General features: G+C 49.5%; 1 protein-coding gene and 1 long non-coding RNA gene across 3 annotated transcripts in view; one reads left to right on the forward strand and one right to left on the reverse strand.

Annotated features, from left to right (window-relative positions):
• LOC135917778 (uncharacterized) overlaps nucleotides 1-14,286 on the forward strand; it is a 230,071-nt gene extending 215,785 nt beyond the window's left edge. For both annotated transcript variants that reach the window (XR_010569406.1, XR_010569405.1), the window contains exon 3: nucleotides 14,150-14,286. This is a non-coding gene — a long non-coding RNA (uncharacterized lncRNA). The remainder of the gene's footprint in view (nucleotides 1-14,149) is intronic.
• Nucleotides 956-16,529, reverse strand: LOC135917776 (acetylcholinesterase-1-like). The gene is made up of 10 exons (XM_065451372.1): nucleotides 16,437-16,529; nucleotides 14,105-14,707; nucleotides 13,246-13,405; nucleotides 11,512-11,767; nucleotides 8,831-9,151; nucleotides 8,002-8,213; nucleotides 6,667-7,000; nucleotides 3,974-4,243; nucleotides 1,952-2,082; nucleotides 956-1,427 (listed from the first exon to the last, which is right to left on the reverse strand). Exons 2-10 carry the CDS (start codon nucleotides 14,685-14,687, stop codon nucleotides 1,283-1,285), a joined length of 2,412 nt encoding a protein of 803 aa, XP_065307444.1. The 5' UTR covers nucleotides 14,688-14,707; nucleotides 16,437-16,529; the 3' UTR covers nucleotides 956-1,282.
• Between the last annotated feature and the right edge of the window lie 1,026 nt (nucleotides 16,530-17,555).

A 17,555-nucleotide genomic window follows, 5' to 3' on the forward strand; every position in this document is an offset into this window, starting at 1 on the left:
TGGATGGATGGATGGATGGATGGATGGATGGATGGATGGATGGATGGATGGATGGATGGATGGATGGATGGATGGATGGATGTTATGAGTGTCCCCTTTGGAACGGGGTGGTGGGTTGCGCCACCAAGCGCTTTCTATTATACTGCCTAATGTCCTACCTAGGTTAAACAATAGAAAAAAACACTATGAACTCCCACAACCAAATTTCCTGATCCCCTATTGCGAACTGTGCTTTTGTACATATCCGTTTCTTTTTTTGTCGTTTCCCTACTTTTCTTCCACCAATCCTCCAATCACTTCTTACTTTAACACGCACTCTGCAAACCCTGGGGATGCGCGGAGGCGAGCGCCATCTGGTAGTGTTGCAAGAACCCCAGCGGCACATGCGGCAAGACCGTCACAGCAGCGCGCCCGGAAAGTCGGGAGAAGGGACAAAGAAAGCTTCGCTTTAGAAGACGTTCGCGTTGCGAACGCGTGCGATTTCCGTATGGATAGGGCGCCTGGTAAGGACAACGCAGTCGCCTCTACCGCTGGCGGGTTCTTCTACCATTAGCATGAGGATAAGAAATGGTTGCCCGAACATCGTCTACATCGCCGTGCCTGCAAGCGAACCACAATTCCTTCTTAGTGTCACTTGCGAACAAATTGCGCCCTGCAGTAGCTCACAAACGTGCCACAGCCCCTCAACACAACAACAACGTAAGCCGCAGGCGGGCGCAACATGTCTGGCCGCCGAATTTGAGGCGGTCGTCTTTATTAAATGTGAAGCGTCGTGCACTGTGAGCTATATATGAGTGCGCTGAATCCGCATTACTAGGAGGAGGGCTAAGTGATTCTAGTCTGAAATCAATAATTCGAAGAAAACTCTTCTGGCCGGGATTACTCATAGTGAAGGGTAAAATGGACACCAACCAAAAACCATTAAAAGAAAAGAAACCGATGTGTCTTCGCCGAGTCTGTCGCAAATGTCGTTCAATCCTCGGGTAGGTCAAGCGACCAGGGAAGCACAACAGAGCTGGGTATGAATAACATACAATAACAAACGTCATACAGAGCGATACAATACTCTAAAATACTGTGCAGTACACTGATAGTGCAATAAATATCATACAGCAGCATACGATACTATACAATAAAATACCATATATAAGCCCAGCTCAGTTGTTTCTAAGTGATTTTAGCCGCGGTTATAGTCAGTGCCCCAAGCAAGTCCACGTACTGGTCGCGGATCCACAGTGCTATAATCACCAAGATGCGCTCGGCCAGGAATAGTCCAAGCATCTTATACGAGGTGCTTTCGCAGTGCTTCGCACTCTGCCCTCCAAGTAACTTGAGACACGACGGGCTCGGGCCATGCCAGCTCGACCGTGGTCTGGTTCTCAAGATGGAACGTTGGCCATGCTTGTCCTTGAACCGTGGGTAGCTGCCTATAGAAGAACACGAACCACAGCGTTGCGCATCAACGTAGATGAATGAAGTGGCCAACTGTGCATTACGCAGGTGTTGCATGAATCATATTTTATTAGAAGTAGGCGCTCCTTCTTTTTCAGCACGAACGCGCAAGTGTCGCATATATCTATTAACGTGGAAATAATGGGAGATGGTAGTCTTGTAGGGTTACTGAACCGAGATAGTTCTGCAGGCGTTGGAGCAGTGTCGTTAGCGCAGTGACAGGGGTTTCGCATATAAGTTTATTAGGGTTCTGTATTTCACCAATAAACTTATGAGAGCGGTGGCACCAGTTCACACGATTCTGAAGCGTTATAAACGACTCCAGGCATGGATCCGCTATCTCGGGTAGGTCATACATGATGTGCGGAGAAACGAACTTGCGCGTTCTTGCATGTCCACTGTTGCATTTGTCGTTAATAACGCTATGTTGTGCACCGCTTCATGTTTAGGCGATAGATAGACTGTACAGGTAAGATAGGCTATCGGAGAACTCAAATACCCGGACTTGGAGAAATTCGCCCAGATTTCAATGAGACCGCGACTGTAGTCCTTCTCCTCCTCTGGCGCCGAGTACTCGCTCCTCAGCGGAAGCCCGAAAATGTACCCCAGATCTTCGAAATGTGCTTCGGGCTAAAGAAAAAGAAACAAAACAGGTTAATTTTCCGTTCAAGTGAACCAAGCATAACACAAGTGCTTTACGTCTGCTTTCCAAACGTCCATATTTGTTTAATATTCATTCGTGCCAAAATATCTACGTAGCCCGTCTCAGTGATATGCAACGGGCAAATACAGGGAATATAGGTCGCTGTAATAAACCTAACCCTTCAAGTCTTCCTGCTGACTGTGAAATGTGCCACAAACCCTTAAAGGCCGACTGCAAGGAAAGTTTGGACAGCGTAAAAAGCCTAGTTTATGATAGCGTAGAAATAGAGGAGTCTCCTTGCAAAATTCTACGTCTAAAATACGAACTGGAGCATCACAAAAAACGCGCAAGAATAACCGTTTTCGATACCTAAAAAAAATAACGCCCCCCTTAACGTTTGCCGGAAGTGACGCATCACCCTAAAACATGTTGTTGCGTACTCCAGGGTAGCGTATCGTACTGCTGCCGAGAAGTAGCGGCGCCTGCCTATCGAAGCTCGACCGACGTTACTTATTGGGTAGCGTGGCGTTGTCGGTGAGCTGCAGGCATCCGGTAGACCATGGCGACCAAGCAAGGGCGAGACGATTTCTACTGCGAAACGTGCACGGTTTATTCAAAGGTAGATGAAAGAAAGTGAGAAGAGCATGAAGTGATCAAAAGTACATTTCGGAGCCCTTTAAACAGGCTCTCTACAATCGTGGGCGGGATCTTGCTTCCGTCGATGTCACGTGACCGGCACGGAAAGAGGGCCCCTCCTCTCTGGTTATACCAAGCCTGCTGAAAGGAAGAAGTCGTCCCGCCTCCCGGAATTGTCGACGCCTGTCCGCCTCTTCTGCGCTTTGCGGGTTCGTGGAAGTTCTCTTCTAGGTCTAATTCGAGGAAAGTGCCTCTCTAAACTCGCACACACACACAAAACAGGCTGTACACTGCGGGGCTTCCGGCAGACAGGTAGACACTCGAAACGGTCATGGCGAATTAAGAAGTCACGCTTCATTTCGACAAGGCCTGGTTGAAGAAGGTCGGGTGAGAGAAAGTTCTTTGTGCACGATGTGCGGGACGCCAACCATCGCAGGAGAAGTCACGCCTCATTTCGACGAAGATGGGCGGATGAAATTCCTTTCGCCACATGGTGTCAGACGCCAACCATAACAATGCAAGATATCGGCATGACCTCCAAGATAAGGCGGCGCCCTAGGCTTCTGGCCGCAGCGCGGTGAAAACTCTCTGAGGCGGCGTGCTGGGGCTTACGTCATGGCGACGACCACCAGGCGCACGCGCCGCCTGCTTAGGTACTGTTTAAAGGCTGCTAACAAGAAAATTATGCAACTACCAGCCCTGCGACTTTGCCACGATTGCCTCAGTAGTGTATGCCACAGATTTATAACAAGTTTAGCCAAAGTGAAATATCGTTGCAATTGGCCTTTAAGCGTAGAATCTGTTGACACTGTTACGTATACTGAGCTGGCGCGCTTCGTCGCTCAATTCGTTCACACATCTTAAGCTAAATTCGTTGATTTAGTTAAGGGCACGTGCTGCATACAGCCCTTAAAATTATTCGTAAATGTGCCCTGTTAACCTATTTCTCAAGCGTCAGTGAAGTACCAAAAGTTATGCAGAAAGCTCTTTTCATCTTAACCACGAAACTTGACACTTGGCTGAAACGATATGACATTAAAGGTGCACTGGCAGATGGCCACCTAAAAAGCGAATGCTGTGCTTTGAGGCCTTAAATTTGCTGAGTGAATATGAAAGTAGCAAAGAAAACCCGGAACAAGGCGTTAAACATTCAGTCCTGGAGGCACGCGCAATTTCATGAGCTTATAGAAAGCTGAGTAATGTTGTACAAACAGTTTCGGTGAATCGCTGTAAAGGGAGTACCTCGTCTTCATCGCGGTCTTGCTCGGCGACCAGTCGTTCGTACAGGAGCGTGTGGTTGATGACGTAGGCGTAGACGGCATTTGCCCCATTGCGGGCCAAGTGCTCAGTGAAGTAGTGCACCGGGCAAGCACTGAGCACGGTGCCGAACACGCTCTGCATCCACTCCATGTCATGTTGGGACGCGGCGTGGGCGTACGCGGCCACCACCTGCTCTGGGTCCGGCACGCCCAGCCACCGAAGCACGGACACGGCGTCCTTTTCCAGAGACGCCTGGAGAATGAAAAGCCGTCTGAACTGAAGTGGAAACCGCAATAAATATATGTGACAGTCGGTGACTGGTCATAAATTCATGAGCGTTCCGCATTCACGCCATCGAACATCGAAATTTTTCGCGTGACTAGCTGTGGAAGAGGAAAGCCGCACTCTGTCCCGCAAATTGCAGGCATTAAATCGAAAGCTTAGGCTCGTGTTAGCCAATCAGTAACAAGAGCCGTTAGCGTGCTTCAAAGAAAGAAAGAGGGCTTGTCCAGTGTGCGCTACTAATCCTTCCGAACTCCTTTTTCTGGTTGTCAAATCTGGTTGGCTGGTGGCACCCATAGTTTCTTGCATATTCTTCGTCGTCATCATCACTATTATCATCATCATCGTCGTCGTCGTCGTCGTCGTCATCAATAACAAGAACAACAACATCTGGTTGAAGACCGTGTATTCGTTGCTTGAAAAGAGATTCGATGCTGCCTATGGTATCGCTTTGTCAGGTGTGTGTATCTCGAATGGCAAGTCAGACTGCAGCATTCAACACGGTGTTCCTTGCTCCAAAAAGAAGTTAACTTCGCCACACTGTTGGACGCAGCTTCTATATCTCGTTGTCTTATTCCGTTATCGTGCCGTAGTCGATTCTAGGGTAGAAGATGAATATGCAATGCGTATGATGAATACTAATCGGTAAAACAAGGATACACATATTTCTTCTTTACTAAGGGGAAGGGGGGGGGGTAGTCTACAGCAATTTTTTTTTGGCAATGAACTCGCACTCTTAAGCTCTCTCTAATCTCGCCGTAGTAAGGTGTGTCTTTGTAGGGAGAATTGAGACGCGGGCACACATGGCAGCACGTAAAACAAAAGACTGGCACTGACTTCTTGCTGTTTCATCAATCATCAAAGTATGCCAGCTCATATCAAAGTATTATTATCTGCGTTGGACCTTATTTTGACAAGGTTTTCTGGACAACTCATGGGAAACTGCTGCCATGCCTGTAATGCAGTTTTCATGCAACCGCCGCCAGCATATGCCTGTTACCCTTTACCTCACCCTCCGCTGTCACGCGGTGTCTCCCAAGATTTAGCTCGGGAGTTTTGCCCGACATGTGTCAGTGTTTATGTGCCTCGGATTTTCTAAGCAAAATGGCGTCACAGTGAACGGCGTAGTGTTAAAATTGTGCACCGAAAACCATTGCAGCAGTGGTGCGCCAGGTGACCTTCTCCCCGTTGTTACGAACGGCCTGAGAGGGTACCGACCTACAAAATTTTCCCAGCCAGCTGCTGCTGCGGAGGTGGTGAGCTTCCCAGAAGCGACCTTGGAACCCTTTCTCACCTGCTGCGGCGACTCGTTTTGTAGGGACGACGATGTGCTGCATCAACACCCCCTCGGCGCCGCTATGACTAAATGCGGTCGGCGGACCAAGTATTGTTAGTGGATTCGCCGTGGCCGTCACGGCTTGTTTGAAGCGGTGGAACTCCTGGGAAAAGATGTCTTGCGGCCGTCTCACGGGGCTTAGAAGTCATGGACAGAATCGGCGGCCATTGTCTGTTGAGTCAACACTGGGATGAAGAGGCTCGGGGCAAGACCCGTGTCTGCGAAAACCCTCTCACCTTGGTGTGGTCAGTGTAACCTGTGCGGAAATGAGTGCGTAAACCCTCCCCCTCAAAGGCGGGTCGGCTACGATGACTTTGAACGCTCCGAATTGGTAGCAGGTTCAACGGCCGTTTTTCCCTCACCTAGGGATCTAGGGAGGACAGAGTGTATTTAAGGAGCCGTTGGCGGCTCCTCGGTGTGCATTCCTCTTTCAGACATGTTAGACTGACGAACTGTAACGTTCTCATGTAAATACTGTAAATAAATCCCATATTCCTCGTTCTCGATGAGAACAAGTCTCTCCCTTCAGCAACGTTCTCAGCGTGGATAAGTTGAACGATGGCATGGGCCTGCTACCATCTATTTCGTGCCCGACCCCAACCATGACACTGTTCTTCTCGCAGCCGTATACAAGGCCCTATTTCATGGCTCTTATCGTTGCGATCAGGTTGCACTGCAGAGCGCTTATCTTTGCCTTCTCCTGATACCACTCCGGCTGCCGGCGCATAAAACGCTGACGTCTCCTCGACCCGCGCAAGCCTCAGCGCTGGCGGCCTCGTTCGCGTTTACATGCGCGATGCAAACGAGTCAGGCTGGATCAGCCTAGCCGGACTCGACGCTCGCTCAGCCCGACCGGCTAGCGTTTACATGAACTCGACAGGCCGATTGCAAACCGACAAGCCAACTCGACCTGCTTCTGTCGATTTCTTGTAGAGGCCCCCGATTGCCACAGAAATGTGTCCGTGTGTTTTAACTCGCGCTCAGCGGGAAAAAAACAAAACAAAAACAAAACTGCCACGACGCCGAACGTGCGCGAACGGCTGCAAGACGCACTTACTTCGAACACAGATCCGGCCACCCTGTTCCTGAACAGAGCTGCCTGGTGGACGCCTTCCGAAGTCGTATGCCCGATGAGCACCTGCTTGCTTTTGAGCGTGGCGACGTGCGGCAAGTCGCTCGGCCTGTACGGCGTCAAGTCGGTGCCTTGCGTAGGGAAGAAGAGGCTCGTCAAGTGCTCCCTCGACGGCGACGACGCTTCGAGCAGCGCGCTCACGCTCACGGATCGCAGGCAAGCGTTTGCCGATACCACGTCGTCCGCCGGGTCAGCGCAGCCCAATTCTCGTGATAAGGCCGCTGTCTTGTTAGTCGTCTCGGCCCTGCCGTCAATTTGCCTGGGAAAGAAATATTCTACTCTGAAGCGGAATGGGCACAGCTGCCAGAAGAGTTGGTATACAGCGCATGTATGGAGACCAAGACGGGAACAGGGGAGGAACGGTGGCAGCTCACCTGATGGATTTTGTCGAAAAGAGCAGTATAGATAGCGAATCGTCACCAAGGAAATAACAGTTCAAAAGTCATATTAACGCTTGATAAGAAACGCAAACGCGACAAAAAGAAATGCTCTTACTAATCGAAAGATTAGAGACGGTTCTGATTTTTCTTAGATTAAAATACCGCATTCATTGCTAGTTCCTCTGACATTGGTACTCGTTTTGTTTTCGTGGGGACTTGCCTACTTATGTTGTTGCTTTCGAAAAAAAAATCTTTTAGCTGAAGGTCAGCACTCGTCTTGTGTTCTTGTCTTCGAAAGTGTCCGCATTTATTACGCTGCACACAGTGATTTCCTTTCAACTGTCGAGAGCCAAATTTTATTGAGAATGTTGCTTTTATGTGTGCAGAAGGTACGAGCGTCAAGTTATAGCTCCGTGCGCCAAGGCATCCTTGCGCTGGATGTGCTGTAACGTGAAATCAAAATTGTCGCCTCAAGTCATTTTCACGCGACACCTGCATTTCGCGCGAGCTAGCGCCTGCACAAAACGGCGCTTGCGACGCATTTCCCGAACGCCTCCCCAAGTTCTTTCGTAGTAGTTTGGCGAAACGCGGTCGTCCGAAGCTGATTCCTTCACATTAAGAGGTACTGTTGGGTGAAGCCCACTTCGCTAGAGTTTCGGATTCACGACAGCGTGATGGAAACTGTAAAGACTTCCCCATGTGTTTGCGTCTCTCTTCCCTTGTGTGGCTTTGCATTAGCGCTACTTTCTTCACAATGAACCAACGTCAACTGCCTCGGCGATCAATGATCAGGCGCCGACTGGTCGTGCAAAGTATTCCAGCCATTTTATTTGCGAACCACGCTTAGTCGACAGCCGGGGGGTTTTGTGCGCAGACACACCTGCTGTACGGGCTGTTGCTCATGACGATGAATCGCTTCACGTAGCCCATCCAACTGGAGTTCGGGTTCAGCATGTGCAGCCCTACGGACACAGCTCCCGACCCGTGACCCGCCACCACTATTTCGGAGTGGTTCCCGCCGAAGTAGGCGATGTTCTTGTGCACCCACTCCATAGCCGCCAGTTGGTCGTACAGACCCATGTTTCCCGAGTCCTGCGTTGCGCGAAATTGGTACCCTTTTTGTCTCAACCGAAATACTCTTTAAATACACTATAGGTGGAGATATTATCTGTTGTACTTTGATAGACAGCATTTTTTTAAAAGTGCACGCGGATCATGCTTACCGTGAGTGGAGAGCTGGCGCTCTCTCTCTCTCACACACACACACACACACACACACACACACACACACACACACACACACACACACACACACACACACACAAACACACACACACACACACACACACACACACACACACACACACACGCACGCACACACGCACACACACACACACACACACACACGCGCGCGCGCACGCACACGCACGCGCGCACACACGCACACGCACGCACACACACACAAGCACACACACACGCACGCATGCGCGCGCGCACATCGACCTTGGCAGAAGCGACTCTGCTTTAAGCGTTGCAATGGAGCTGCAGTCAAGGGCATTGATATCTTCTGGTAAACCACAACGTCTAGAAGGTGTAGATATCTGTGCGCTCTAATATCGCCAATATACTGGCAACCTCGGTAACGCCACAAGGCTTCATGCCAACTCGATTGCCCCCAGTCGTATAGTGGGCCAAAATTTTTTTTATACCCTTGCGGTGGAGGTGCACAAGAATCCGAGAGCCCCTAGCCGGTAGGCGAAGGTGACCACAGCGATGTCTCCTAGCGCAGCGAGAATGCTTCCGTCTTCGGTGACGTCACCATCGTCTCCCTGCTGGAATAGGTTGCCCGTAATGAACACCAGGACGGTCTTGTTGCCACCGCACGAAGTCCCGAGCCCGCAGCCGGTCGGTATCCAGAGGTTGACGCGCAGGCAGTCCTCGTCCGCGATCCAGCCGGTGCCCGGTCCGGTGTTGCCTAGACGCGGCTGAGGACACGCCGTGTAACGTTGCTGGATCCCATCTATGATGGTCTGGGAGAAAAGAGGTTCGTGTTAGTATGCAATCACTTGGGATCGCCACAGGGTATTGTGTGAACTTCTCTACCCGAATCACTGTTATTGACTGTGGTTATGACGGCGCAAGATGACGTAAGCAACAGTAACTGTTTGTACGAGTTGACAATATGTACACGGTCTTGCTTCCGTATATACTTTGGCTCCTTCTTGGTGTATGGTGTACACGAAAGTTTTTTCGTACACACTCCGTGCATTGAACAGATAAGTGGCTGTGAATATAACTGGTAAACGTAGCAGCCTTGAAGCACATCACTCTGGCCGACCTTACACCTATTTCTGACAACAAGATTTCTTTTTTTTCTGTTTTTTTTCTTTTTTCTTTAAGGCGAAGTTTTCTTTGCTTCTTTGCCTGACTTTCGGGGGTGCTGCTGCTGTGGTCGTGCTCGCGTGCGCCGCTGGGTTTCTTGCAGCAGCACCAGGTGGCGCTCGCCTCCGCGCATCCCGGCTGGCGCAGCCGAGGCAACGTGTCACAATTTGTGCGTATGGCACGTACTGTGCTTGCTTTCCTATGCGACAAACATGCAGGTGCTGGGCTGTGGAGGTCGCGTGATGGGCTGTGATAGGGTAAACATTACAAACGTCCATAACCGGAAGACAGCGACCCGCCGTGCTTGCTCAGTGGCTATGGTGTTAGGCTGCTGAGCGCGAGGTCGCGGGATCGAATCCCGTCCACGGCGGCCGCATTTAGACGGGAGCGAAATGCGAAAACACCCGTGTACTTAGATTTAGGTGCACGTTAAAGAACCCCAGGTGGTCGAAATTTCCGGAGTCCTCCACTACGGCGTGCCTCATAATAAGAAAGTGGTTTTGGCACGTAAAACCCCAGAATGTTTTAGCCTGAAGACCGCGCTTGGAGCTAGCGCCTGATCAGCGTGTTGGCCGTGCATGCAGAAGGAGCGCGTAAACACGCGCCAGCAAAATGACTCAGTGTGCACTCAGTGTGCACTCAGTGTGCATGCCTTGGAGCACAAAAAAAATAAAACGTGGTGCAGACAGCGAATGTATGTATACAACCTATACACACATTTATAATAATTGATTGAATTACACACAGCCCCATAGTTCAATTGAAGCTTAACACGTCTGCCACGATGCGATGTACCATACGTGAGGCAATGATAATGCTCAACCCTCTCAGAGATTGTGAAGAATGACGCACAACAATGCCTCAAGCAAACACGTTTCCCTGTGTGTTCTGTGGAATACGCAGACAAACAGCAGTGGTACACGCAAGGTAAGGTTTAACATGAACTCGCCACTTTCGTATTGGACTAAACGCTGACGAAATTACACATTCGCTGGCAACATCACCGCTAATTATTGTCAACCAAAGCAAACAGCATCCAAAGTATCGCTTACATCCATTCCCACAGTACGAGGGGTCCGCCAATTTTTTTTCTCTGGACCTAGCCAGGGGCGACGTTGAGTTTCCTCGCGTCTATTGTGGACCGAATGAAAAATTGTTTCATTCACTCACTCAATGTCTCTAAGAGTGCCAAATGTGGGACAATCTGTAACTTCTGCCGAAGTAGTTACCACTGTTCAGACTGTACGACACCTTCGATATTGCAGCGGTTGTCGCCTTTTTATGATTTGTCCCATTCCGTACGTAGTGTTATTCTAGTATTCCGCTGCAACTGTGATGCATAGAGCAAAGTATACATAGAGGAAACAGCGGTACACTTAAATGATAATGGAAAGTTGAACCCGTCGCAACGCGCATTTGTCGGTGCACAGTTGTGACATGTGATTGTGAAGGTATGCTGTTTAAGGTACGCTGTGTACAGATACGTAAGAAATTGTGAATGTGAGCTTTATCTGAAAATCCGGTGCTAGCAGCGTCAGCGCCTCCTTCTATAGCACTGGGTAGAAGCGAAATCGCTTATCTGGACTCTGCAGGCAGAGCATTCGGTGGTTTATCTCGTCCTTTTTCCGTAGGTTGCTTGTTATTGGTGTTATATCTCGTGTAGAACTTTCAATTTTCATAATAAATACGGGAGATTAGCGCACCGTCCTTGTTGTTGTTGTTGTTATCTTTTTTATTCACGTTGCTTAAGCGGTACACCGTTCAAGTAACTGTGATGCAACGCTTGGTTGAGCAGCGGAAGCACTGCATGCTTCGAGACGGACACTACACCAAATTAACAAGTCAGGTTCGTTGCGCCGTGCAAAACGCTCTTTCTACGACGTGCAGACGTATAAGTCACCATAAAGTGCGTGATTAATTGAGTCGTGGTGTGTCTGTCCTCACTGGCAACGCGACACGCGGAAGAGAGGCCCAACTGCGTAGCCCGGGCGCATACGCGCACAGTCACCCCGTATTGCGGCGGCACCGGTCGAGCGAATCGCAGCGGTCCCACGGGAGCCGCGGCGTACGGGATGGCGTTGAACGCGTGCACCAGGCGGCCCTCGACCAGGAGGGCGACGCCGCGCACGGCGCCGAACGGGCCCCGCACTTCCACGTACTTCGGTTTCGCGATCGCGTGCGCGACCACGAAGAACGCTAGGAGGATCAGCGCGGCCGCCACCACGCCGCTGCCCATGCACAACAGGTAGTCGCTCTGGTTGGCCCTGCGAGCGAAGCGGTTGGCTCGGGGCCCAGTCGCGTGTGGCCGGTCATTGTTACCGAGTGTGGATCATGAGAACAACCAGCATCGGATTTGTGCCCCGAAGCGACCGTATGAACGGGGCATCGGTGAGAACCAGCAGCCAGAGGCCAGTCGTCGGTGATGACCACGCAGTGTTGATGACTGACGAGCTATCAAAAAGAGCTATCGGAAAAGCTAAGAAGAAGAAATTTAGCGGAAACGTACTTCGCTACTCGTGAAACTGCCACTTCTGTAAGTTACATGGTCATAATTACTGATATACACCGCAGTATAACTTTCTACGGCACGTTTCTAAGGCAACACCGCATTCACTAGAGTCGATTTTGTCCCGTTTTGAAGGAACGAAATCGTGGCTGAGTGGTAGCGTCTCCGTCTCACAATCCGGAGACCCTGGTTCGATTTCCACCAGCCCATCTTGCAAGATGTTTTTTACTTATGAAGTGCCTTCTGGGATTTATCGCTCACGGCCAACGTCGCTGACGCCGACGCCGACGACACCGGCTTTTCTGCGACACGAGCTCCTTAACGCTGTCGCGTAAAAAAAAGTGCCCGCAGCGCAGCCCTACAAAGCTGTCGGAACGCGCAGTGAGACGCCGGCGTCAGTATAGCCGGCGCAGCATGCAGAAACATGCGTTGGATATAGCGGAGAGTATAGAAGTAATGAGGATATTTGATAAGGCTCGAGTATAGTGAAGCTTTCGCAAAGCCATGGATATATTTCGAATAGTGGCTAAGCAAACCCCTGGGACTTCCGAAGGATGCGAGAACTCTCTTGTACAGCTAAGGAGTCTTTCGTGTATGTCTGAGCTGCTCCGATTGACATAAATCTTCCAATTTCTGAACGTATTAATGCGTACGCGTTCTTTGGCAAGCACCCCAAAGTGTAAAACGCGCAAAGTATTACACGCGAAAAGTGTAATGCCTTGTATCTGCACAAAAAATCGTAATTTGCGAAGTTAAAACATCTAATATTTATAATATTGTAAATGTATATGATTGGTAGCTTTATAAATGACAAGGAACAATTGAAACAACAAATTTATGAGCGAATACCCATATGATCATATTTTGCATACCCGTGGCGATATATAGTTCTCCATAGAAAATGCATGGGGAAGCCTATAGTAGGGGCGGGTCAAGTGAAACTTGTGGGTGGGCCAACTTAAATTTGGGGATGGGCCAACTTAAATTTGGCGGTTGGCCAACTTGAAATACGGGGGTAGGTCAATTTGAAATACGGGGTCGGCCAAGTTAAATTTGGGGGTGGGCTAACTTGGAATTTGGGGATATACTTGCGCCTATTTAGACAACTCTAGTGGATTTTCTGCACAAAGTTCTTACAGTGGAACTGTTCAACTGGCGTATCACCGCGTCGCCGAGTTTCAGCTAATTCGAACAAGCGCCGTTTCGAAATGATTCCGTTAGGAAAGGGCGGCTCACACCAAGGCCGGCTGATACTCGTTGCTGCTGAACATTGACCAGAAGCTGTGCACCATAGGTGATGCGTTGCCGGAGGAGAACAGGCTGGCGGTGCCCGAGTTTGGTTTCCCTGGCACTCGGCTGGACATCAGCGTGGTTTTCAATACGCTGTCGTCGGGCACTGCGAGCGTATCGGCATGTTTGCCAATCAATCAATCAATCAATCAATCAATCAATCAATCAATCAATCAATCAATCAATCAATCAATCAATCAATCAATCAATCAATCAATCAATCAATCAATCAATTAATTAATTAATCAGTCAGTCAGTCAGTCAGTCAATCAATCAATCGATCGATCAAACGATCAATCAATCAATTGATCGATCAAACGATCGATCAATCAATCAATCAATCAATCAATCAATCAATCAATTGATCGATCAAACGATCAATCAATCAATCAATCGATCAAGCTGCTGAATTTAATTCGAGCCGACCCATCTGCAACAGACGTGACGTGGGATCGCAAACTAGCAAATGATGAAATTTAATTTCACCTGAGCATATATACACTTCAAATTGATGAGGTACTTGTAACTTTGCGCAAGTAAAACAAGAGATAAAACAATACTTGTTGCCGTGTCATTACACCATCTAAATGTGGCTGCTGTAGCTGAAACATCCACCCACTCGGATAAAAGGACGGGAAGATCGAAAGTGCCAAAATCAAGCAAGCCTATTTTGTTCTGATGCACACCTACAAAATGCCCCAGCGGAAGCTTTGCTATAACGTATCGTTATTGCGTTTCACTGTCAACACTGCCCTGACATCGCGATTTTCAGTTCAGCTTTGTTTCCGAGGACATCACCTCGTACCTTTCGGGCTGCCAGCTTTGCCTGACGCATCTTGCTCCGCTGCAGGTTTCGCGGCTTGCTGCTCCGACAGCGGTGACGAAGCTACCGTGGAGTATGCGCTGAACAGGCCCTGCGGATGCTGTTCTGGACGTGGCGATGGCACAGCGGCAGCTGAACTTTTCAGTTCGGTCGGTGCCGTCGAGCTCCGCTGTTCCTCCTCTGCCTGCAGACTCTGGGCGTTTTGAAGCAGCGTCGTTTTTTGGCGGCAGAAGGATGCCTCTTGACTCAGCGGCGTCGGCGGTGAGGGCTCGATCAACGCAGTCGACGCTTGTGCGCGTTTAGCTTCGTCGGGAGGCTGTTGCGATGATGAGGAGCCTGCAGCCACTGGCTGCTTGGGCGCGGTGCTTCCGTAATCTCTACGGCGAACGCGTCGATTCGACAGTCTGGATGCTGACCGCATCCGCGACCGTGACCCGGCGGAAGACAGTCTTTTTCTTTCTCTATGGGAAGACTTGCGAGAAGGAGCTTGCGAGCCAGGATCCTCATGGCGTTCGTCCTGAGAAGTCCGAGGCCGGACTCTGCTTGCCTGCTCGGCCTCGGACATGGCTCGCCTGCGGGGCTAATCTGTGTAGTTTGGAATAAGAGTGATGACGTGCTGCAGGTTAAGACTGCACAATACTTCCCTTTTCGTCAATTTCTTCGTGTCTAGTCTTTCGCGCTGTTCGTAACAGGGAATTCATATACCGACTCGTCCAGGTGTCGACTCTCTTAAAGGGACACTAAAGGCTAATACTAATACTTAAAGGACACTAAAAGCTAATACTAAGTCGACGTGGACTGTTTAAGTACCATTCCAGAAACTTCGCAACGCTTGTTTCGTACCAAGAAAAGACTTAGTTTACGAGAAAATTGCATCTGAAGGGACCGAATACTTTTTTCGTAGTTCAAATCTCCCGCACCCCAATCGAGTGAGGGGCCAGTTGCATACGCTATCACCATCCGTTGCTGCCGTGGGTGAGTAAAACTGCGCCCTCCAGACGGCGGTAACGAGCCAATACAGAGTGGTGGATAGCCGCTGCAGCTGCTTTTTTGGTCATGTGGCGTAGACACTTCGTGCATCCCGCGACATCACATGGAAGTTGAATTATCTCCTACTTGCAGTTTGTGCAAGTTTCGCAAGGCAGCAAAACGAGTGCAGCACTACGTGATAACGAAACTACTGAAACTCGAAAGTGTGGTCGGCGCGGAGTCGAGCGAAAACGAAACCTTTCGACCGACCGCGCCGTTGTCAAGGGTAACTTCAATGAGTCATTTTTTCTAAAAGTGAAGTAGAACTGGACAAGTAGCATTTTATTTCGTCTTATAATATAATATGAGGATATTTTTTGCAACGAGTGGTAGAGTACAGGTCACAGAATTTAACTTAAGAGTGCTTTCGTCATCGGGCAAGTACTTGAACGTCACGGAGGAGTCCTTGATTATGTCCTGCATTTACCTCAATTTGTCGACTATTAACGCTCTGTTCCCGATAATATTGACGCCTTAGAGATTGTCTAGCACTAATCTATCACTTTAGCTTGACTTAATATTTGCCTTTAGTGTCCTTTTAATGCATAGCAGCACTGCTGACATACGAAGAGGCATCAGCATCTGGTGGTTTTAAATGGTCTTCTTCACAAGTACTAACCGAACCCTAGGCTGCTTCGCTGGTGGCTTTCGAGTAAGTGACGTTACGTACCGTATAGACTGAACCACATCCCTGCACATGCAAGGCATCGTAGTTAAGGGTCATTATATCGCCTGGCATGGATTTATTTCCTCGCGCGGTTTGAGTATCCTCCTACAAGTATTGGCAAAAAAAGAAAACGTAGCAATTTCGCTTTCAATCAAGCCACACCGTTACATTACGAGGCATCCGTAACTAGCCAGTCATATCTCGAAAGCATGCAGGGCTAGGCAACTTAATGTGAGTACAGCGCTAATGTATCACTTTTTCGCGAAGTCTGATCATAGCGCTGTTTTCAAATCTCGTGCTCGAGTCAATCGCGTAAGTCCCTACTTTTGTTAATAGACCAGAGAAACAGTCAGTTTGCGCTTTGTGCCAAGGCTAGCCCGGGTTGTGCCAAGGCTAGCCTGCGATTGCCTAACGGCTCCGATTAATTGCATTGAATTATAGCTTCGACGATAATTCCACACCAACAAGAGCAATCAACAGAATCCTTGTGGGCTGCTCTCTATCGAAGTTGCTTCACACGAGATGCGTTACTGTGATCGGAATCACAGAGGCCGTATCCGCCTCAAGACCGTCACGTTCCTGGGGGGGGCTTCCTTGTTCTGAAAAGTGGATCGTTACCTGAGGGTTCTCGCCCAAACTCAACAGTAGCAACGGATGCGTAGGAACGTCTGACCCGTCAGTGTCTGGTGGCTTCTTCTTCTCCTTCTTCTTCGCGTTGGTTGAATAATTGGTCTCAAGGGAAAGCGCGCTGCCAGCCGCGAGACAGTGGACAAATGAGGCCTGGTAGAAGAGAAGTACAACAATAAGCTAACCTTGAGAAACAAAACAAAGCAAGAGAAAGAAGTGAAGTGAAAGGGCTTCTAATGGCAAAATTTAGAGTTGTTTGAGTAGAGATCTTATTAGCCAGATTTAAACTGGTATGAACAATAACACTGATAGATTTAGCCTTCTCGCCTGATGAAGAAAATTCAAGTATACGACCTAACCAATTTTTCTACGACTGAGAACAACTGCCGAGGTTGCCACACAGAGAGTAACACTGAAGCCAGGCCATCTAAGGGGTCCTACATTTTCTTCTATTTAACAATGCAAGAGCTCCCAATAATCGAAGCTGCCGTTTTTTCATTCACTTAGCTCTTCGGCGAGAAAGAGGAAACTCCCCGGCCCGAAGACGCAACAACGTGGTCAGTATAAAGCAATGTGTTTCGGCACTCGCAGGAGAGTAAACTGTGTCACATAAACCGCCTCGGCATGTCTACCTTAAGTGCTTCAGGCGCGACAATAGCCCGTCTATTGCAACGCAAATTGCCGGCTATCTATTTCACCGAGGCAATCTAAGCTCGGTGATGAGCTTTCGATAACGGCCTACAATGGCGCCGAAAGCGGCCGGGCCGATGATAAATTTTCTCTTGCCGCTCTTCTTGATGGCTTGATCGGAGATTATTCCATCACGGCCTCTCATTTCGTGCACGCGGTTCAGTGCCCTGGCGAGTGGCGGCGAGCTGCCTGCGGCGACCGCAGCCTCCACCGCGCAACGCTTCTCTGCCGTGCTCGCGCATGTGTATAAGATGAGCGGCAGCGCGAGCCGTAAATCACGATCCCATTAACGGGTGTCCTTGTTGCGACCTGCCCGAGTCTCCCCGCTACCTTTTCCCCAAAGCGCTGGCTCGAATTCGGATGTACCGACCGGAGCCCCTATCGAATGCGATTGCGGAGCAGTGTCTGCTTATGCTTTTC

The sequence above is a fragment of the Dermacentor albipictus genome, chromosome 4 (assembly GCF_038994185.2).
Source record: "Dermacentor albipictus isolate Rhodes 1998 colony chromosome 4, USDA_Dalb.pri_finalv2, whole genome shotgun sequence".
Lineage (NCBI taxonomy): Eukaryota > Metazoa > Arthropoda > Arachnida > Ixodida > Ixodidae > Dermacentor > Dermacentor albipictus.